At 43.3% G+C, this 23,771-nt stretch overlaps 1 protein-coding gene across 1 annotated transcript in view; it reads left to right on the forward strand.

Moving 5' to 3' along the window:
- MAPK8IP3 (mitogen-activated protein kinase 8 interacting protein 3) overlaps positions 1-23,771 on the forward strand; it is a 683,833-nt gene that overhangs the window by 557,735 nt on the left and 102,327 nt on the right. The window contains exons 26-27 of the mRNA XM_078662972.1: positions 7,235-7,348; positions 20,261-20,299. Of these exons, the coding sequence (XP_078519098.1) occupies positions 7,235-7,348; positions 20,261-20,299 (153 nt within the window). The remainder of the gene's footprint in view (positions 1-7,234; positions 7,349-20,260; positions 20,300-23,771) is intronic.

Below are 23,771 nucleotides of genomic sequence, written 5' to 3' on the forward strand. Positions count from 1 at the left end.
GAACAAGAAGCCTAGGGTTGCAAGATGAACCCCCTTCAGGAAACAGTGCTAGGATGGCGTGGGATTCCCAGTTATACCACGCTATTTTGTGGCTGCACAGCTTTGAGAGGCACTTGAGTGGAAGTGTCCTGGCAGAACAAAATCATGGCTAGTTGTTGAGGAGTCAGCCACTTGCTATGGCTGCCACACATCTTAGGTCTAATTCCTAAGACCTCCCATATACTATGGACAAACACCTGACTCATTGGCAAGGCTTGTTTAGACAGAAGAAAGCAACCACCCATCCATCCCGCTTGACTCCCCTCACATTAACTTAGAATTCCGGCTGGGAGTGAATGATTCATGTTTTTTTAATAGAGCTGCTCTTAGCACACAGAAAATGTGGCATGCTTCATCATTCAGACCGCAACCGGTACATCTTTCTAGTACTGGGTGGGCTCCACCCCACTTCTAGGGGTGCACTTAAATTGGTAGTCTGCAAATTTTAGACAAGGGGACTTGAAAAGAGATAGTGGTTTTAAAAATTCCTAAGGTTGCAGAATTAATTTTTAATTATGAGCAGCAGCCTTGGCATAGTTAAAAACATGCACAGGGGTGCATGAGAGGGATTTATGAACTCCCTGCCCCGCGGTCAACATGTTTCAGCTGGTATTGCCAAAAAGGTTTTCCAGCTTTCATCAGACCATCCAAATACTGCAGTGATTAGGAATGAATAATTTTATTATTTGAATTAGAGGTAGATTTTGTTCTAACTGGGCCCCCACTAAGGAATGATGTTAGCACATTCCAATCGATGGTGAAGTCAGAGGATTGGGAAACTTTGACCGAGTTGAAGACAAATCAAATTAAGACAATCTCCATCACAGGGTAATTCTGACTTAACATCTCAGGTCAAACTCAGCACCTAGAGGCTTGATCGTCCATAATGAACCCAGAATCTTTTTAGAACTTTTCAAGAAGGGTGGTCCTTGAGTCCCTTTCTCTCTTCAGTTCCCCTTGTCCAAAACTAGCAGACAATCAAATTAAGTGATACCCCTACAAGCGGGGTTGAGCCCACCCATTACCAGAAACATGTACCTGGTGAGAACTTGATGATGAAGCATGCCACATAGAGATATGTGGGTGACAGTCAAGGCAAAAACAGAAGTTCTGCCTCCCTCCTCTTTGTAAAATGTTTAGTGCTACCTCTCTTTTGCCTCTTGAATGTATCTATTGGACAAGAACTACAATGAAAGACAGAATGTGAGAAACTCTTTCAGAATCAGCCCAGGGATAACTATAAGCCACTATAGGCCTTGCACTGGATGGGCAGTGACATGGGACAAGCGGAGGAGGGAGGAAGTTAACACAAGTTGAGACCATTCTATCATGAGCTTCTTTGCAGTTGAGCACATCATGCTTATATAGAACACCAGGCATAGTTTCCACACCAATCTGCCACAGTTCCAGGTGTAGATGGAAGGAAGAGCAGTCATTTTTTTTAAACAGACTTTATTGAGTTTCATACAAAGAATATAGGCCATGGTATCTCGCCCCGGTCAATCGTACAGTTGAGCAACAAGTTACTTGGAACAAAAGTAGAGCAGTACATTAACCACAAGGCAACAGTTCAGTTGGAGTTTGAGGTACACCCCGCTGCTAGCCGGCTCTGTATCAGTTCTTGCAGTCAGGTCCTGCTGCAACAGCGGCAAATGCAGCCTCAGGTCCCCAAACTGCCTCCTACCCTCGAACCATCCCCCTAACTATCCCCCTCCTGTCCCTCCCCCATAGGCGTGTCACGTAGGTGGAAGGAAGAGCAGTCATGTGCTTTATCAGAGGAAAGGTGGAAGATTGGCATTGGATGTATGAAATTTCAGTTTGTACCCAGTGTAAAGTAAATGAATATAAAGACCTAACTTGATGGTATGTTTGTGGGCTAAGGCTTGTTTTGGAGGGAGTGTCACATGTGGAACTTTTTGCTTCATGTCTGGTGGGCATGTCTATAAGTAAAACCTTATGGGGCAGAACTAATGCTCCAATGAAGGAAATGACCGAGCTAGTCTTGCCTTTACATATGATGGTTATACTTGTAGGTCATCATGGGGTGGGCAGGATATATCCGCTACATACTCCCATAGGAAAAATGTATATTGACTTGTTATCGGCAGAGAGTAGCACTTGCCCATTTATGGCAGGCGGAGTCCCCATCACCCTTGGGGCTCTGTTGGTCAAAAATATGGCATATAGATTCCATGGAAAAACTACAGGCCATATTGAAGGACAAAATACACTGTTTCGAGAAAACATGGGGACCCTTCATAACTTATGTGAATAGCTGGCTAGGGGGATGGAGGACAGTGCGACATGTGCCTGAGTTGATAAGGGAGAAAGGACTATGTAGGATCTCGGGCTCCTTGGAGGGAATACTAGGCTTAGCCGGACTCATCGATGGCTGGCCGCCAGTCCCCACTGAGGTAATCAGGGTAATGCTGAGAGACGCATTCATTAGCGTAACTAACAGCAGAATGTCACATGCGAGTAATGTACATACCCAGGGCTTCCACAGATATCACCTGGCATATAGTACATGCATCCATTGATCCTCTAGGTGCATTTGATGGTTCTTGTCATGTGCTATTGAACCTGTACATTATATTACAATGGTGGAGAAAACAATTCAATAAAGATTTTGTAAAAAGAAATGACCCTTATGGAAGCAACAGTGGAATAGATAATAGTGTTTTTTTTAGCTATTGACTCGCTCAACCTCCTCTTTCCTCTGTGGGTGACTCTCTGTTGTCTGTTTTCCTTTCTAACACCTTACTAAATTCACTCATTTGCTTTTACTTATCTGTGCCACATGAGGCATCCCAGAATTGATAACTCCTCACTGTATATTACAGCATGAATTTCATTTTTAGCCAATATATATTGCACCTGAGTACAGTAATTCTAATTTATTGTACACATTCTATTTTTTGACAGTTTGTCTGTAGTAAATGTCCGATACTAGTAACTCAATTTATGTTATCCAGTTATTGGTACCACTATTCCTCCATTGAGCACATATCATACACAAGAGGGGAGAGGATGTAGTCTTATGGCTGGAGCAGTCGACTTCGAAGCTGGGGAACCAGGGGCCATATTATCAAGCAAGGGCGATACATTATCGCCGCTTTTATCGGCAGGAAACTGCCGCTAAAGCGGCGATAATGGGCTTGATAATATGCCCTTGTGAATTCCCATAGAAGCCCAGGTTCTGGTGTTAACCTGGGCTTCTATGGGAATTCACAGTTTCCTGCCGATAAAAGCGGCGATAATGTATCACCCTTGCTTGATAATATGGCCCCAGGTTCGAGTCTCGGCAACGAGGCTTAACATCCTGTCATTCTGGGCAGGTCACTTAATCTCCCCGTGCCAAACAAAAATGAATGTATCCATCTGTAACGAAACTGGTGCTCATGTAAAGCAGTAAGATACCCGAAGTCTTAGGTCTAGTTCGCGCTATATAAAATTGTTTTAAAAACATAAAACCTGAGTCTTGCAAAATTAAAACACATGTTGACTGGGCACTCTAAATCATTCTTTGAATCACAAGCAAACATTTGTTTCAATTACCTTATACACCATCACTATATTGTCATTGGTTTATCAAAGATTCAAGAAGTGAAGATGATAACATATCTATACTTCTTAGACCCATTGATTGTGGACAACTGGTGATTTTTTGGTTGTGCAGCTCTAACCTCTTATTTAATACTCCCTTTCTTTGTGTATTCTCATTCTATTTAATCTTTTCCCTGTGAGGCCTCTATGTGAACTTACTTCTTCCCTCTGGGGCATGTATCTATTTAGTGCCTCTTCTGGGATGAGTGTCTCTATTTACCTTTCCCCTGTAAGGCCTCACTCCATTGAGTTCTTCCGAAGTGGGACACCTCTCACTTTACTTCATTCCAACTGAGGTCTTGAGATGCCTTTTCTTTGGGTCCAGATGTGTGTGGTGGTCCTATTGTTTACCACTGGTATCCCAAGACTATTGTTCAGTGCTTAATTTGAGCCGTAGTTGCCGGTGGGGGCACAGGCACTCCTTTTCGGGGACCAGCACTTATTTTTCTTCTTCTGATATTTCCAGAGAGGGAAAGCACACGAGGAAATAAAGAGGAGGAGAATTATGGTAAACTGTCACAAAGGGAGACCACTGGACCCACAAAAGTGAGATAAAAGGGCCGGGAGTGTCTAGAGGTTGATTAATGAGTCCTGGGTGGATTCAAGACTACACAGCCTTGTTATTCGGCACGCTGACAGTTGATAGCGCTGGGCACAGGCTTCTGAGCACTAGCACGCATTCATTTACAAATCAAGCACACCTACTGTTGCAGTTGTATTGGCAAGCTGTACACTTGACTGTCCACTGATTGCAAGGGAGAGCATTATAGGTTTATTTCATTAGGAGATAGAGGGTTTACTACTTAGATATTATATAACCCTAATATTACACTCAATAAGCTTTTTGTCAAGTTAGAGCTATATCTTTGAAACATAATATACTTTTCATTCACAGATAGGAAGCATGTAAATTAAATTCAAGATTAATGCGAACACCCGACCATTTTAGCACAGTTGGGGGTGAAATAACAGCCCCAATCAACAAAAAAGTGCTTATGCAGCAGGTTCCTGCAATCTATATAACACGGGACTCTACAGCCAGAGATGTCCTATGGGCGAGAGGTTTGGATGTCGTCAATAGACTGCAATCACTCTGATTTATTAGAGGCTCTGCATACTGCATTAAATCTATAGGGGCTATGGCGTGGAGGTTCCAGACCAAATATATATTTGCCCTCTGCCCAAGTTTCACAAATTTGCAAGGCAGAAAAATTCAGTAACTTAGAACCAACATGATGGAGAACCCAGGAGAGTAGTCAAAAACCATGTGACTAAACAAAGAGCACCTAAAATGAACATGATTCCTGCGCAAAGCAATGGTAATGTTTTAGAGAGTTCATTGGCCCACTCACAAAAGCTCTGTTCAGTTAAGGGGACTGTAAGTAGTCTGGTAGTCAGTAACCAAATAGGACACAGTTTAGCAGCGGCTTAGATGAGGGATGAACTTCTCTTACAGTCACAGCTCAGCACTAGGATTAGTGATGTTAGAGCATTCACCGGGGAAAGGGGGCATCACACTTTTGAGGAAACATATTTCAAAAATAGCCAGTTTCAACTAACAGTTTAGGTTGGTTGGGAGCATCCTCAGGATCGGGGACTACATCTAGATCTGGAGACTCACCATTTTGAAGAGGGAAATTGAGATGTAGTTCTAGGTTCCAACTATAGCTTCCAGTGAATCAGAAAATGTTATGTATCTAATGAGGTTTAGGTTAAGGTTTGAAAGTGGCAACTACATGCTGCCACTACTCCAAGGATGGTACACGACTGTTTGTCTATGAAGGATGCTCACCACACTAGCCCTAGAATGCTCTTTGCAGGTCCTCAACCTTCGGCTCATTGTTTGGTTCTGACAAGTTTGACTGCAAGGTCCACATGCTTCCTGGGCAGCTCACACCTTTAGACATGGTTCCATCAGCAGAACCTTGATCTGTGCATTATGATAAGGTGCTAACTCTGGTCCTTGCACTCAGATTATAGTTTTCATTTGTTCTAGGACAGTCTACAACAGCAGGGATGTTCTAGTGTTAGAATTGTAGAATTATTTTTGGCCTTGAGGATGAACACGGGTAAATCAGTGCTGTCTCTAATAAATATATCCTGAGGCTGTGCCCAGAATATCTTTCAGAAGTCCTGGTAAAGTACAACTACTCACTGTCAGTATTTATACAGTTTTGAGAGCATTGGCAGGAAACCAGAGCAACCAAAGCAGAAGCCTTGCCAAATATCCACACAGTTTTGTAATCAGGTGAGTTTATGTCTTCATTAACTTTCTACCTACTTGTTTCTACTACACTCATGTCAGCTTGAGAGGTAGCCACCTTCCACTATGATTGGGGTCCACATTAGCAGTATGTCTGTCCCAGCAGAAAATGTCAGCAAAAACATGGAGCACCTACTCAGGACTCACAAATTGTTGGGCCAAGTGGTAGAAAACCACAGAACAGATAAAGGTCCAGCAAAGCCAGAGTGGAACTGCTTCTCTCAGTATGTAATGACTTTCAAACTTACAAGTCTCTCCCTCAGCGTAGCTCTTCCCTTCCGAGGCCTCACTTGTTCCAGTGTGAGGCCTCTCTTTAGTTGTTCCACTCCATGGCTCTCTACCTTACTTTATGTACATGAAAGGTACCTTCTCATTCTTCTTCTCTTCCATATGTAATTTCAGTGTCCTTGGACTTCTTTACTTCTGACACATTTCTGATTCCCCAGTTAGGCTTTTCTGGGTCCTCCAAAATGCCCCTCTCTTTACTTTTCTGTTGAGCAAGCTTTGCTCATTCACCAAGGTAAAATCGTGCTATGCCTCAGTTGTTGATTACTTAGGACCTGATTTATATGTTGACTGTATGTATACTCCATTGCAATGCATATATATAGAGCCAACTGAATGGCCCACCCACCAAATTTATATTCAGGCAGGCTTCAGGTTTGGCAATGGCAGTGACTACACCGTCATAGCCAAACCTCATTCTCAGCCCGATGGAGTGAGGCCCTTCGGAGAAATGGCTATATGTCCACCCATACAATCAGAATGGGTGAACATATAGCTATTTTTTTACTGTCCGTCACCGCCAGGCAAACCCTGGTGATGCGGGACAGCAAATAATGGTCCTCCTCTCTGTAGCAGATGACTCCAGTGGTGAAGGGGAGCATTATTTTTTTATTTTCAAGAAGAAAATCCGGCTTCAGGATTTTCTTTTTGAAAATAAATAAAGAAAAATGTTGGCGCAGGGCTGAGTCATTCGGACGTAACCTTGTGCCAAATAGCGATCTGCATTGACAGGAACTGCTGTGATGGTGGTTCCTGCCAGTGCAAATAACCGCCTGCTTGGCAGTTGTTTATTCATCCTCCATAGGGATTGAGTAATTTACTCCGTCTTCATGGGGGAATGACGGGCCATCCATCAAAATATCAATCAGGTCCTTATTTTCTATGCATGGTTACACGCTTCTTCCTTTTTTCCATAGCCATAAGTGTTGCTCTTTCCACAAAAATAACTTTTCAGGTGCTTTTTTATTAAACCTGTTTGTGTACTTGGCTTCTGACAGGTGTGAGTAGTTCTGATTGTACATTGTTTTTTCTGTTTGATAGGCACTGGAAAGCTGGGCTTCTCATTTGTGCGAATCACAGCACTCCTCATTGCTGGAAACCGCCTATGGGTGGGCACAGGAAACGGTGTGGTCATCTCTATCCCGCTGACTGAGAGTAAGTGACAACTTTCTGGAATTCCTGTCTTGTGACCCTGTGGCATGTGCTCTAAATCCTGAGCTTGAAACAGGTTCAGGTCCCACACACATGCTCCTGAAATTATGTCCAGTCACAGAAGAAGGCTCAGAGAGTGACAGAGATCCCAGGAATGGACACTGATGAAAACCGATTACATCTCAAACATTATCTCTGTGAAAAGTTTGTCATGTGAGGGAAGGAGGAATCGCCTTACATAGAATGTCTAGATTACATACCAGTAATCTTCATTACACTGATTAATCTCGTTTCTTACAGTACTTTGTGATGTGTGCTGGATCTGAGACAGAGCTTTCCTTTCTTACAGTTCTTCTTGATCAGCTCGGTATAAACCCTTCATCCACTAGCATCGCTTAGGTTTTCCAAAGGCATCTGCTTGAGGTGACAATAACAGAATTAACAATGATGCTTGCAGAACCAGAAATGACAGATTATCCTATTTCTGAAATCACTAACCATGGGACAAATAAATCAAACGAATTGCATATTTAACAGCTACAGACCTTCTTCCAGATCACTCTGCACTGCTGGAATAAGGACAAAATCTTGTGAAGTAACTGAACCTGGACTGTACATTAATACCTCTGAGAACAATATGATATATAGCAGACCTAACAATAAATATTATTGCACCAAACACATCAGTAACAGCTTTGGAGAAGACCAATCCAGAGTTTTCATTTTAAAGTTCCATAATGACCACCATTTAATCACTCAGTGAAAAAACGTAAATCCACTGTGGTTACGACAACTTCTTGGGTGCATTCTACAAAATAAATAACTTTAAAGTCTAAAAAACAGTGCCTCCCAACCTGCTAGTTACCTCACAGGTTCCGTGAAATCCCAAGTCCTAACTCTTTTAGGGTTCTAGCTAACAGTCCATTTTTTAAGTTACTGAGATGGGACCTGAGAAAGGGTTTCAAGGCACAACCTGTATCCCCTTGCTGTGACACCAAGTTTGAAAATCGTATCCAGTGATGGGAATATGATTTCCTTGTCGACAGCTGACTAGAAGCCTGAACTGCTTTGAACACTGAGGTACTGGGTTTTTAAGAACCGGTACAGAACCGGTAACCCAGCGGTGCCAGGGGATCAACACACCAGAGACCTCGGGTTCTCCTGAGTCAGACCTACAGAAACTTCAGAGTCTTCCAGGTGAAGTCAAAGATTAGTTTATTGGCTGCAACCAAGGTGACAGGGTCCTAGAAGTACGATACAAGTATATTCAGGAGACTGCACACTTTCACAAAGTCAGGCTTCTCTTCTTATACCTAATATTCAGCCTTGAGCAATACATTCCTTGGATTCGTGGTATTTCATTTATGGTTACTGATTACAAAAGAAAAGCAGAGTCATGATGACATGTACATATTTCACGTCGTGCTGCTCATAACAAATCATCCGGCAAGGCCCAACATTTCATCAGATATCGCTGGACCCCTAATAAAAACGGTCACCTCCCCATCATAAAGCAAGTGAAGGAAGGAGTGGAGAAAGATGTGAGCGAGATATGGCAGGTGTGCGTGCTGAAATGGTTTTATGGCTGGTTGGGCTTAGATGCTATCTTGCTCGGCCACTGGGAGGGAACTGACCTAACGAGCTCGGCCTGGGGCAATGGTTCTAACTTGTACTGGGGTCAGAGAGAAGTCGATTAAGGAGTATGTGTCCTTGTGGAATCAAATTCAACTGGATTAAGGCCTATGTAGAGGGCAACATGCAGCTAAGGGTTTAGAAGGTAAATGACGATTTCGAGGTGAAATCGTCACTCGAATATGCCGAAAATACATGTACTTGATGTACTCGTCATTCTCGGTCTTTTGATACCAAATTCGTCCTATTTCGACGAAGTTTTTATTCTCGAGTCCGGTACTATTATATGAATCCAGATTTTTTCAGAACCACAGACCCTCCTTTTGCCCTTACATAGGCAATTAATCTATCCTCATGTTAATCTGAGTCCAGATCTATATTCCTAAAGTCATTGAGATGTTGCTGCAACATCATTCTAGTGCTGAGCTCATGTCTTGACACAGGCTTCCTTACACATGATGTAGCACAGAGGCCACATATTGCAGGAGCACACTGTATGCATAGACAGAACAGGAAAAGAATGGCTAAGACCATCCCAATGACCATCAGAATTTTCCATCCCCAGGCAGATATCAGTCCCCAGAACCATCCCATTAATGACCAATCTCCTTTATCCACATGAATATATTCGGAAATCTTATGTAGTTTGGAGATGGCCCCGTACACTGTTGGAGCATTTATCTGGAATAAAAATGCAACAACTGGACTGGATCAATTTGCATACTCCACCCCGGTCCGCAAGTATTACATCCAAAGCGACCCGGTTCTGAAGGGTCATCAGTCGATCCGACTGGAGCTCAGCAGTCAGGTTACTAAGGGCACCAGCAGTTTCAATCACGGTGGATTCAACTACCCTTGTCAATTGCCTTATGTTTCTGCTGTTAACCATGGCTCCCCAGAACGGCAGAACACCCATTGCAAAGTCACCAAATTCTTGACCCGCAGTGTCTTCTTTACTCAAAACACCTCGAACTACCCTTGTCCGATGGTAATCCGCCGCTGCTGTGTAGGTGGGAGGTAACAGGAATGAAACAAAACATGAGCCCGAGAAGTCAGGGGGCAACCATGTATAGGCTCTATCATGGCAGATAAAATAAGTACCCTTTGCGGCTAAAAAGGCAGGGGAAGTCTGAGATCCAAAAACATACGTTTCTGTACAGACACTCTTCCCTAGCTGAGCTCTGGGATTCTTACCAATACCTTGCAGACACAGGTGACCTTGATGGGGTACGATCCAGATTGGGGACGATCTCTTGGCTTGCTGTTTCTCACTTACTGTAGTGCCATATCCGGTCACATTCCAACCTACATGTGCAAGTATCTCATCATCCGGGGTATCTTCGTAAGAAGTTACTACCTTGATCATGTCAACTATACCCTTGACTAGGGCGCTAGTCTTGAGGTTGTCTTTTACCGAACGTAGGGGTTGGATTTCTCGTGCATATATGAACATTGTCCTATATGCCCATACTGACCCATTGCGACTGAATGGTAGGACCAAATAGGGGATACCTCTATCCGTGGTGTGGGGCATGAGACCACACACCCAACAGTTGGTTGTGTTCATCACAAGTTGGTGTTGGTGTAATAGCTGAACGAAGGAGTTATTAATGAACTCTAATCTCCTATTTGATTCGTGGTCAGGCAAAGAGTGGAAAGAATGAGAGGAAACAGTAGGGGGAGGTATGGGTGATGTAGTGGGCGTGAATGTCACATGAAAAGAGAATAAAACATAGCTTATAAAAAAGACCATTACGCTAAATAGCATAAAAATACACATCATTATAAAAATTCTCTTCCTCATTGTTTCCAAAAGTCTCTGCTTAAAGTTCATTTGTTTGGCAGTTCTCTCCACATCGGGAAACTCCATCCTCTCTAAGGTGCTGCCCGCGGCGGTAGGTTGTTTCTGCTAAAGGATGCTTCCGTCAGTCTAGGGTGGCTCCCTTGGACCAACTGGAACCAGCGACCTATCGTCGTCAGCTGCACCCAAAAGTCTTTAATCAACCGCGACCCTAGCAGCGGAACCCGGATGGCGGTTCGAAAAAAACAAAAATAAGCAAGTTACCTAGATGGGAGAATCTGCACTTTCAAAAATAGGATTTTGGGAAAAAAACGTATTTTTTTATTAGTCCACAGGTTTTTCTCTCGGATCATAAAATAAATCACTTTTACTTTAGTCTGTTTTTCTCGGTCGTAAATTGTAGCGTCTTTTCCCGGGTACTGTCTGGTCCGGAAATAGTAGCTCAGGTTCCACAGAGTTCAATTGTTCTGATGGCGGCGTAGTTTCTTGAAAAATGTTCCCACTTTCACAATCACGTTTAGCTTCTTTTACGCGTTCATCAGTTGTGCGCTTTGAGTCAGTGCCTCCTGTTCGGACCCATTGGTCATGTGGCAGAGGGAAAGGTATTTTCTTACAATGGATCCCGTGGACCCAATTGGCCTTCCCCTCCACTCTAACAGTCGACCTTGTAGACAGGAGGACGAGGTGTGGCCCGGTCCATCTGGGCTGGTCGTTTCTTGTCCTCTGGAAATTCCTGACCAGCACCCAGGAACCGGGGTCAATGGAGTGACCCGGTGTCTCAGAGACCGGAGGCAAGGTGTTGTGGACCTGTTGATATAAAACACGCAATTTAGCCGTCAATTCATACAAATAGTCAAGCAAAATGGGGTGTTGCAGCTCGCTAAACTTCGTGGGCCTAGGCACTCCCCATATGTTGGCTGGCCGACCAAAGATTATTTCATAGGGGCTGAGTTTCATTCGCGAATGCACAGTCATTCTGGTGGATAGGAGTGCTAAGGGTAGAGCGTCAGGCCATTTAAGACCTGTGCTCGCCTGGATTTGGGCCAATTTAAGTTTGAGCGTGCCATTGTAACATTCCACTAATCCAGCTGATTGGGGGTGATTTGCAGCGTGGAACTTCTGCCTAATGCCTAGCCCTTCACACACTCTTTTCATCACACAACCCACAAATTCACTTCCGTTGTCCGACCAGATCATTCTAGGCATTCCGAACCTGGGGAAGAACTCTTTCACGAGGGCTTTCGCTGTGGACAAGGCAGTATTGTCCCTTAGGGGATAGGCTTCTACCCACCTTGAGAAGGCACAAACAACCACGAGCACATATTTTAAGTTGTTGCACCTCTCCATGTGTGTGAAATCTAGCTGCAAAACCTCGAACGGATACGTAGGAGGTGCAAAATGACCAGCTGGAGTTGGGGTTCCCCTACCAGGATTGTGCTTCAGACATACCATGCAATTCTTGACAACATTCTCTGCACACTTGGGAATCCCTGAATTCTTCCACACTGGGGCCAGCAACTCGCAAATCCCTTTCGCGCTGATATGGGCCATCCCATGAGCCATTGTAACCACTGCAGGCACATATGCATCGGGTAACAACCATCTCTGTTGCTCTGTCGATTCAATCCAACAACCATTTGCATCCATTCTCCCTGTACTTTCTCTCCACATGCTTAACTCTTTCTCCGTGGCCTCAGCTTGGATGGACTTCACACTTTCTATCGTGTCTTCACATATTCCAACATCACCAGTCCATCTTTCTGGGCTCGCAACATACATTCGGCTCATCATATTCTTTGCCGTATCCTTAGCAGTTTCATCAGCAAATGCATTTCCACGACCAACATCATCAATCACTTTCTTGTGTGCACTACATTTTACGATCGCTACTTTCAGGGGCAACGTCAGTGATTCAAGAAGCTCATTCACCAACTGACCATGCTGAATCTTAGCTCCATGCGAAGTCAAGAACCCACGTTCTCTCCACAATCGTCCAAAACTGTGAGCCACTCCAAAAGCATACTGACTGTCGGTATAGACAGTCACTCTCATTCCTTTGGATAACACACATGCTCTCGTTAATGCCACGAGTTCAGCGGCTTGAGCTGAACCATGTGGTATTCGCGCAGTTTCAACGATTGTGTGCAAAGTTGTGACAGCATATGCTGTAGTCACGTTACCATTTGGGAGTTTAAAGCATGAACCATCCACCCATAATGTACCATCACATTCAGCAAGAGGAGTGTCGAATAAATCAACTCTTCCTTTTGTCTCTTCCTCCGTTCTGAGGAAACAATCGTGCTGTTCTGAAGCATCCGATTCCTCAGCAATTGGTAACAATGTGGCTATGTTCAAGGTACTGCACCTTTTGATGTGCACATGGCTCGCTAGTAGCGTCAATTCATAACTGGACAGTCGAGCACTAGTTAAGTGCTGTGTCTTGGTCCTATTTAACAACGTGTCTACTGCATGCGGGACCATTACGATTAGTGTATTATTCATTACTAGACCTGCAGACTGTTGAATAGAAACAGCTGCTGCTGCTGTGGCCCTTAAACAACTTGGCAATGCTCGTGCTACCGGATCCAAAGTTGACGAAAAATAGGCGCATGGCCGCTGTCTATCTCCGTATAACTGAGTCAGCACGGACAATGCACAACCCTCCTTCTCGTGGACATATAATGTGAAAGGTTTACTGTAGTTGGGGTTACCTAACACAGGGGCCGAACATAATGCTGTGCGTAATTCGAGAAAACTTTTCTGACACTCATCAGACCAAGGAATGGGATTGGGTGTATTTGTACACGTTAGTGCCAATAAGGGTTTGGCTAATAACGAAAAATTTGGAATCCACTGTCTACAGTACGATGTAATGCCCAAGAAAGCGCGTACTTCTCTCTGGGTTCTTGGCACATTTAATTTTGCTATTGCCTGAATTCTTTCTGGGGTCAGTTTCCTTCCCTCCTTCGATAAGAGATGACCTAAGTAGGTCACTTCTTGTCGGCAATATTGAAGCTTGGAAAGTGACACCTTGTGGTGCAGATCACATAGATGGCGCAGTAATGTCAACGTGGCCATTTTACATATTTTCTCAGTATCTGCAGCTATGAGCAAATCGTCCACGTACTGTACGAGAGTGGAACCTTTGGGCAAAACCAATGCGTCAAGCTGACTTTTCAGAGCTTGACTGTATATTGAGGGGCTTTCACAGTAGCCTTGAGGGGCGCGTTTAAAGCGGAAACTGCGACCACCTAAACTAAAGGAAAAAATATCCCTGCTTTCCTCAGCAATCGGGATACTGAAGAAAGCATTCTTCAGGTCAATCACTGAAAACCAGGATGCAGAGGCTGGAATCATAGTCAATAATGTTGTAATGTCGGGGACAACTGGGAATTGTGGCACCACTATCTTATTTACTTCCCTAAGATCAATCACGAATCTATACACAGGTGGCTGAGAAGGGTCAGTTCGTTTTAAAACAGGCAGAACAGGACTATTGCAAACATTTCCTTGTGTTTCTTCAATCACGTCTTTCTCAATCAACTCGTAAACAATCGCTAGCAAAGCTTTTTCGCCCTCATTGGATATTCTGTATTGGGGAATTCGTGGCATTTTGACATTCGTTTTCAATGTTACAATATACGGTGGGATTTCTAAAAGACCTACATCATTCGGACCAGTTGCCCAAAGAATATCCGGAAGGAGTGCCAATTCTGCTGGAAGCGTATTTCTCGACAAATACATGGGAGAAACCACTTTCTTACCTAAAGTCAGTTGTACTCCTGAAGGAGAACAGTACAAAGCCGCATACAATCTTTTTAGCAAATCTAATCCTAGCAAATTTTCACCACAACCTGTTGTCAAAATAAGGGGTGCTTCGAATTCACAAGGACCAACAGAAAGAGATAAAGGGTCAGAAATCGGATTTCTAACCGGGGCGCCAGAAAAACCTACGGAAACGTTCATTTCGCCAGACAAAGGTGCGCCAGGGAGTTTGGAGTGCATAATAGAACTCTTTGTAGCACCAGTATCCAACAGAAAAGGTTCTGACACACCCGATGTAATCACCTCAACGTAAGGTCCACTCTGATCTACTGGAACTGAAACAACTCCCTCTCCTTGTCTAAGGCTGTCCTAGCAATCATTATTCTCCCACTGCTCATTTTCTGTGTAATATTCATCAACGTAGTATTGAGCTGTCCTGTCAGATACGTTATTTTGCTGGTCAAACCTGTTCATAGAGTTTTGTGGTGGAAGGGGACGTGCGTCCTGAGGGGCGTTTCCACGCCCTTTACCTCTAGGCGCTTGCTGACTACCACGACCTCTTACGCCAGAAAATTCATTTGTACGTTGCGGCAGGGCAGGACAGTCATATTTGTAATGACCCTCTTGTTTGCAGTATAAACACTGGTTGGGACCTACGCGGTTTTGATTGTAATCCAATCTCTGCAAGTTTCTCTGAGGCTGCTGAAAAGTGTTCTGGTACTGATTCGGACCATTATTATTTCTGTTACCACCACCACGTGGAGGATAGGCTTGCTGTAGCAAAACCTTCGTTTTCAGTTCTCTAGTTTTCTTCTCTACTTTATCTTTCTCATCCTTGTCTCTATTCTCGTAGTACTGTGCGGTAGCTAATATCTGGGCTGAAGATGAGACTGCCCAAGAACTTTCCGAATCTTTTAATTTTCTACACAAGTCTGGAAGTAAATTGTGCACAAATTTATCGACAAACAATCTCTGATCACCTTCTGTGGTCATATCTTGACCGCTGTGGTCAATGAATGTTTCTTCAAATCTGGTGAAGAAATCTGAAACAGTTTCTTCTTTCTTTTGCTTGCATGCAGATAACTTATCCCAATTTACGCGTATTGCAGGCATTATCGTTTTCATGTAATCTACTATTCTACCAGGTAGTTCCGCTATCAGAGGCTCAGGCTTGGCACCACCAACTTGTCGTGCATCTGCAGCAGTAATATTAGCCCACGTGTCACCTAATTCCTGGTCATGATCTACATGACGAATTTTTCCCCATAAAGGCTGTGGAACAACGTTCCCGAATAACATATCGATATCGGCCAAATTCATTATACATGACCCAGCAGTTTGCGACAATTCTTTATAGTACCCTGCAGGATTTTTACGCGGATCTGGTAGTGTTTGTTTGAGTGCTAAAACTTCAGCTCGCTTCCATGGAACATGTACCCATACTCGGTGAAAGTGGGGCAGGACAGGTGGGACAGCTGTCGCGTCACCCTCTCTCCATTGTGGGGGAACTTCTCTCATAGGGTATTGTCGTGCCTTTTTCCTACTAGATGCACTAGATTCCGATGGTGACCCAGAACTACTTCCCTTACTTCGATATGATAATAGCATTTCAACTGCTTCTTCCACATCGGGACCTACAATCATACCCAGACTAAATTTAAACCTTATACGACACATCTCTTGTGGGAGGCAATCCTGATCATTGTCTTCTAAATCCTCGCAAAGAAAAACACACATCTGTTCGAACACATATCTCTGTGTCGCTGTTTCCCATTGGTGGAAAACTTCCATGACAGACTGTAAATCATATTTTGCAGTGTCCAAGACCCATTTCCGAGCTAAACTATTCAGGGAATCTCTCTCTTGATAATCGGGCAGTTGACTTCGCAACTGTCTTCTTCCTATGTTAGGGGTCGTAGCAGGCGACCCGAAAAGGGGTAAAAGAAGATTAGTAACAGTGCTGGCCATTTTCTGCCGAAGGGAAGGTGAAACGGAAGAACAAACAGATGAAAAAACGGGGTGAGATAAGGCGGGGGCAGAGATGGCAGAAGAGGTATGAGGAATAATAGATGTGGTACTAGGCAAAATCATAGAAGGGGCATTAGGAGATGTAGAAAGTACAGTAGGCAAAATCGTAGAAGACATAGATGAAGCAGAAGTGGTCGGTGGGCCTGGAGGAGGCTGCACCGAAGAAGTAGGAGCCAGCTGAAGAACAGCTGGTGAGTGCTGTGGAAGAGCCAGAGGCGCAGTCTGTGCAACTAAAGGTTGCGGGGGTGCTGTAGCATTCTGCGCATAGGGGGGTGGCGAAGTTAATAATTGCGACATTAATTGGTCTTTTTCACGCTCTTTTGCTGTCCCTTGCTGAAGAGACGGCAAAACTGGATAGCACTTATCTATTGCCATTTTACGTTGCCTGTGCAATTGCTCATTTATCTGCTCTTCCTCATTATCTTTAAACTGCACGGCAGCTTGCATTTCTGAAAGTCCCCCTTCTCTCTTATTTTTCTTAGCTAATTTAATTTCTTTTTGTTTGGCTTCTTTGCGCCATATGCGGAAAGAGTCAAACATCGCCGGCCGGGCTTTCTTTTTGAAGAGTTTAACTTCAAGGTTGTTTAAGATTATAGAATCAAAGCTACCATATTGGGGCCATTTTAAAACACCATCTTTCCTAGTGTATTTAATCCATACCTCGTTGTAAACGATGGGGCCTACCCCATGTTTAACGTACAGCTCGTAAGTCGGAGTTCCAACTGGAGGAACCGGACATGAGTCCTCCAATCGGGAGTCCCTATTATTACTACCAAGACAAAACCAATTCCCGAGTCTAAGACTAGGCATCCTTTCTCTCTAGTCTAGTTCCAAAACTTCAAAGGAGTTATCGATTACGATATAGCTCGTGAAAACACGAGTCCTTCGGTTATGGTGCTTGCAAGAACCAATAAAAACCTTTATGTATCTCCAAGATACCACAAAGTAAGTCCAACTAAGGACTTGGAGACGCTCCACTTATACTTAACTGAAAAATATCGATGGCTTCACCAGAAGACTCGTCTCAGCGTTTCGCTCTACCGAAAATTTCAAGGGTCCAACATCAGGGCGATAGCCAGGGCAGCAGTCCTTGTAGCCGTCGAGAAGCGGGGAACCTCGCAGTAAAGACCTTCGGACCACGTCGACATGCAGGGGTCGATGAGGTGGTGGGCCCTCCTCCGGAATTTTCACACGAAGCTCCTCACGATCTTCAGGCTGATTGGTACCACTGGAATCGCCCCAAACGCTGGGCGCCAACTGAGGTACTGGGTTTTTAAGAACCGGTACAGAACCGGTAACCCAGCGGTGCCAGGGGATCAACACACCAGAGACCTCGGGTTCTCCTGAGTCAGACCTACAGAAACTTCAGAGTCTTCCAGGTGAAGTCAAAGATTAGTTTATTGGCTGCAACCAAGGTGACAGGGTCCTAGAAGTACGATACAAGTATATTCAGGAGACTGCACACTTTCACAAAGTCAGGCTTCTCTTCTTATACCTAATATTCAGCCTTGAGCAATACATTCCTTGGATTCATGGTATTTCATTTATGGTTACTGATTACAAAAGAAAAGCAGAGTCATGATGACATGTACATATTTCACGTCGTGCTGCTCATAACAAATCATCCGGCAAGGCCCAACATTTCATCAGATATCGCTGGACCCCTAATAAAAACGGTCACCTCCCCATCATAAAGCAAGTGAAGGAAGGAGTGGAGAAAGATGTGAGCGAGATATGGCAGGTGTGCGTGCTGAAATGGTTTTATGGCTGGTTGGGCTTAGATGCTATCTTGCTCGGCCACTGGGAGGGAACTGACCTAACGAGCTCGGCCTGGGGCAATGGTTCTAACTTGTACTGGGGTCAGAGAGAAGTCGATTAAGGAGTATGTGTCCTTGTGGAATCAAATTCAACTGGATTAAGGCCTATGTAGAGGGCAACATGCAGCTAAGGGTTTAGAAGGTAAATGACGATTTCGAGGTGAAATCGTCACTCGAATATGCCGAAAATACATGTACTTGATGTACTCGTCATTCTCGGTCTTTTGATACCAAATTCGTCCTATTTCGACGAAGTTTTTATTCTCGAGTCCGGTACTATTATATGAATCCAGATTTTTTCAGAACCACAACACGTACTCAAAGAAAGAGTTACTTGGTCAGTCCTAACCTCCCAAAGTCAAACTAACAGATGCATCTAGGGCAAGACTGAGAATCTAAAAAGAGAATGGGACTCATCCCAAATCCAATAATGCTCCACTGCCAGCTACCCGAAGAGTGTTCCAAACCTAGAATGTGGCCGCCAATTGTCTGAGCTTTCCCCCCTCGACATTTGAAATATATAGGGAATCACAGAAAACAGAAGGAGCTCTTAAAGAAGCCAGAGTGTCCTCTTTATCACAGAGACTTGCACACTCATGCTGTGGTATTCACAAATCTGTATTAAAATTAAAACACTACTCTATTGGACCTGGAAGCAAAAATAATCTCTTACAGATAAGACACAGTGCCAACACATTTTCGATAATACTTCCTTGAAGATCTCAAAATTCTGATATGATAGGATGATCTGACCTTACACCAATGTTGTCACCTTTATTCCACCACCAAGAAAAGCAGACCTCTCCAACCATCTCTGCAGCTACTTCCACCGGTGACCTGAGCCTTGACAAACCCCTTCCAGTTTGTGTAGGCTTCAAGAGTATATCGCCCATCTTGACAAACACAAGTGATGGCCGAACCTCCACTGCAAATGCACCTCTGACTCCTTCTCTTGTCAAGGAAGGGTTTGTCTCAATTTCAGGTGATCTCTTTGTAAATTCTGTAATGAGAGGGAGAGAGGTGAAGGCGGAAATGAACCAATATCTGTTGTAATAAGACCCTTAACATCTAGAGAAGTAGAAGCTATACAAGTAGAATGAGCTACACATATAAGCACTGATAGACACCTCCATAACCACAAAATAAATGCCATTCAAAGAAAAGAAACGGACAGTCAGAGTAATTTTTATTTCTTCCTGGTATTGTATAGTGTACTACAATATGTTTGATTTGTAAAAATGTGGACCTCATTTACAGTGTATGTACACTGTCTATATACCATGCACTATCAGTGCGGAAAGCAAGCAATCATAGAAGCAAAACACCAGAAAACACTGTTTCTGTTGTTTTAATGACCCTTAAATGTATAACCACTGATAATCACTTTTTTAATGTATTGAAATAATAGGAAAACACTGAAAAATAAACCACCAGAGTTTACCAAAAAACAGAACCATAAAACAGGAAAACCTAAGTTTAAAAGAAGAAGTAAATATTAGGCATGTAAATCAACAAAGTGATAGGGTGCTAAGCAGGAACATGTACCCAAACCTTTTAAAACAAAGCAGCAATAAGCCATAAATACCAACTAGTGTGACCAAAATGCACTAGACTGCTAACCCTACTCTTTTTAACAACTATATTTTGAGGATTTAAAGACTAATATCCTAACTTAGGAAAGTGCTAAACTTCAAATGCCTCCAGTTTCCCTGCTTAGAACATCTCCTTCTCTGTAACTGCAGCTTGTGATCCTGCAGACATGGTGCTCAAATTTTGATATTGATGTGTGCCACTATTATCCAAATTGTTGTTTGTTTCATTCTCTCTTCATGTGCCCTTTTCTCTCTCTCTGTCTCTCCTCACCTTTGCCAGCGGTTGTCCTGCATCGGGGCCAGCTCCTTGGGCTTAGGGGTAAGTTTAGGCTCTGTGCCTGCTGTCACTCATGTCACACATCCCCATTCCTCCCATCATCTCTTCTCACCTCCACTTAATCATAGCTGATGTACTTTGAGAAAAGACCAGTGGACCATTTTCAAATGATGTGTAAATCTAGGCATTTGAGTGAAAGGCAGTAGATTGAAGTGGAAAAACAGATAGTTGTTGGTGTTATTTGCTTCCCAAATCTAACTTCCATCCATTGGGTCATCAAAAATGTCTTCTGCTGTTTTTAACATCACTGCTGGGAAGTATGTCAGAAATGTAGCCTTTCCTCCCAGGTCAGAAACAACGGTAGAACTTCACAATTTAAGTGAAAATAACAAACCCTGGTCTCTTCTCTGCTGCATTTGTACTACTCCATCATCATTTGTCGGGTACCTGCCTTAGTGCCTCCTGTCTTGTGAAATCATCATATTTAGTTTAATTGCTTTCATGCTATGTTTTAGTTTAGAGATGTAATACACCAAAGCTAAATAGCTCAATGTTAGAATGAATGGATAGCTTTGAGTGCCACCTTCTTGATGGAAGGCACCAGGGTTTCTTCTGAAATAGGAAACAACTACAGTATTTGCCATCAATAGTTATTGTACAATGACGGATGAGCTTCTTCTCTCTACATAGATTCTTAAATCTAAATCTTTCTGATGCATCAAATGTGGAAGGTCAAGGAATCATTTGGTGATGTTTAGGAAGATTATGATGTGACAGAACCTTACTGAAGAATGCTTGTGAACAAAGTCAGTGGCCATTAATTATCATTGCCCGAAAGGGAACATTTTCCTTTGCCGAAGAGAGACAACCACTGCTAGGCACTCATCTCCACAACTATGAAGATTTCCTGTAATTGTTGTGCAACAGCATTACAGGCCACCATAAATTAAATTGCTTTAACACAATGAGATTGTTTTAATCTTATCAGATTCTTTTCAAATCACCAAGTGGTCTCCCACACACCAGTGTGAAACAGTCAATTTCCTCATTTTTTACAAACCTGCTGTTGTGTATTGAAGCACAACTTAAAATACGACAGCAGAGTTCTGCCACGTCACAGTGCACACTTGACAGCCAGCCTTCAAACTCTGAATGCTGGATGCCAATCAAATTGCTTTATGTGCTGCTCCACAGCCCATACCATTTAACAGTGTGTGGGCTTTCCCTCATATTGTGAGGATCCACTTTAAATAATGTCCTGCTACAGAGTCACGTGACCCGTTCATTAAATCTCAGTATACATGTTCCTCTCTGTCCTTTCTTCCTATCTCTGTAACATGCTCCTAGCTTTTCTTTGCGTGCTGTCCTTATTGTGCGTCTACTTACAATTTCTACTTGAAATACTGTCTTCAAAATACTGGTTAAAAGTTATCATTCACTTTTAAATCCCTATATATTCCTTGATTAAGCTTTTGCTTTACGTGTATTTGAGAGGCTCATCAAAAAAGGAAATACAAACAAGGGATAACCAGCTTTAGCACCACCTCCTTTTGAATCGTACGATCTTGAATTTAGACATAGCTCTCATTTTTAGAACCCTACCGATCTCGAAACTCTGCTCCTGTTGGTTAGAGCCAATATCCTTCACCTGTAGAGACAGGTCCTACCAACTTAATCACAGTTATCCTAACATGCAAGTCCACCAGCAGCACACAGTAAGGAACCACATTAGAGTCTGTCCAGCTCTAACTCTGTTTTCCCCCCTGAAAATTGGAAATAAATATGAAATGTTTCATCTAAACTTCTCAATACTTTATTATCCTGAAAAAAATTAGAACAAATAATGCAAACCTTGAAGCAAGAAATCTAACCAGCTATGACCCTGACCACAACACTCTAGAAAGCCAATCTCTGTAGACCTAAAGGAACAAGATCAAAATTGGATGTTTTCCTGGTTTTGTCTTCTCTGCTGACAGACAATGGATGAAACACATCCACAAAATGTTCTATAGGGGGAGCAAATGCATAAGCTTCTTCAACCAGCTACGGATACATTATTGAGGCTACAGCACAACACTCTACGTGCTACAGGGTGGCGAAGTGAGAAAACACCCACAAAAGGGAAGAATTTCGGGAGACATGCACAATTTAAATATCTTCCAGGGCTCGGAGAATATTGAAATAGCTAAAAAGAAAAAAAAGTAATGTATAGTTCAACAATTCTCTAAGATCCTTTGTAAATCTCCAATGTGAGTTCAGAATGTATTAACAGTAGCCCTTTTTCCACAACAGGGCCACGCTCTCCTATCTCACAGCGACGGCTTGGCGGAACTGCATGATTCAACCTGCGGTGGGAGAATTGGGAAGACATAAGGTTTCCCTTTTCCTCTACCAGTTTGATCTAGCACTCCCTGAACACAGTTTGTCTCTTAGGACAATATACAAACGCTCTTTGGAACATACCACGCAAGGTGTTGCTGGCTTTGCCGGAGGACATGTGCAATACATGTCCTCCGGCCTTAACCCAGAAGGTACAAGATGCTGCGAAGAATGTTCTACATTCTTGTTTGGTGACTGCGGACTGTGTTTTCACTCGGTTCTCAGGGGAGGTTTCACCTTCATTAATGAACATCCCATTGGATATCTTTGGGCTCTTAGGTGAGAAGGCTGATGCAGCCATGACTTGCTCACTGGGTTATTTCCTGTTTGCCAGTTCCACTTACAATATAGAAAGTTCAGATGATGCTCGAGAGGTCTTGTGTATCACTAGTAACAACCTCCCAGACTGCACAGGAACCCAAGCAGACTTTGTAGTTGCAGGTGTAGAGGAGATTCTGTAGGACAGGCCAACTGTCATAGCCAACATTACTTTAGGTTCTGTTCACTAGGCACAAAACGTCTTTATTTCACCCTCCAATCCCAGGATGGGACCAGTAGGCGGCAGTATCCACAATTCTCTACATTACTGGTGTTCAAGTGCCTTCAAATTATCCAGGATGCGTATTCCTATCCATTTTGGAAGCATCTTCCCACAACCCATTAGCTTACTCTGAGTTATTGGTAGATAACACTGTAATTATTTCAAAAGAAATAGTGATGTTGCTCATCAAAGGGAAAATTAAACTAGGTTTTACTCTCTGAACTTTCTGGTCTCTAAGAAGAACAAAGGACTCAGACTTCTTAAAAACCTCAGACATTTGAACTTGTTACTCAAGAAAGAGAAGTTCAGAATGATGACACTTGCTCATGTTTTGCAAGCCTTGGATCCAGAGAATTGGATGGTGTCCGTAGGCCTACAAGGCATGTACTTTCATATGGTCGTCCTGCAGTCCCACAGGAATCCCCTTTGTGGTGAGGTCAGACCACTTTCAATTTACTATGCTGGTCTTCAGGCTTACATTGGCCTCTTAGCTCTTTACAAAGTCCATATCAGTGGCTGAGGGGCATCTTCACAGGCCTGGGATACATGTTTTCCGGTATATAACAACTGTCTGCTGAATACAGGCTCACCTAA

The sequence above is a fragment of the Lissotriton helveticus genome, chromosome 10 (genome assembly GCF_964261635.1).
Source record: "Lissotriton helveticus chromosome 10, aLisHel1.1, whole genome shotgun sequence".
NCBI classification, from domain to species: domain Eukaryota; kingdom Metazoa; phylum Chordata; class Amphibia; order Caudata; family Salamandridae; genus Lissotriton; species Lissotriton helveticus.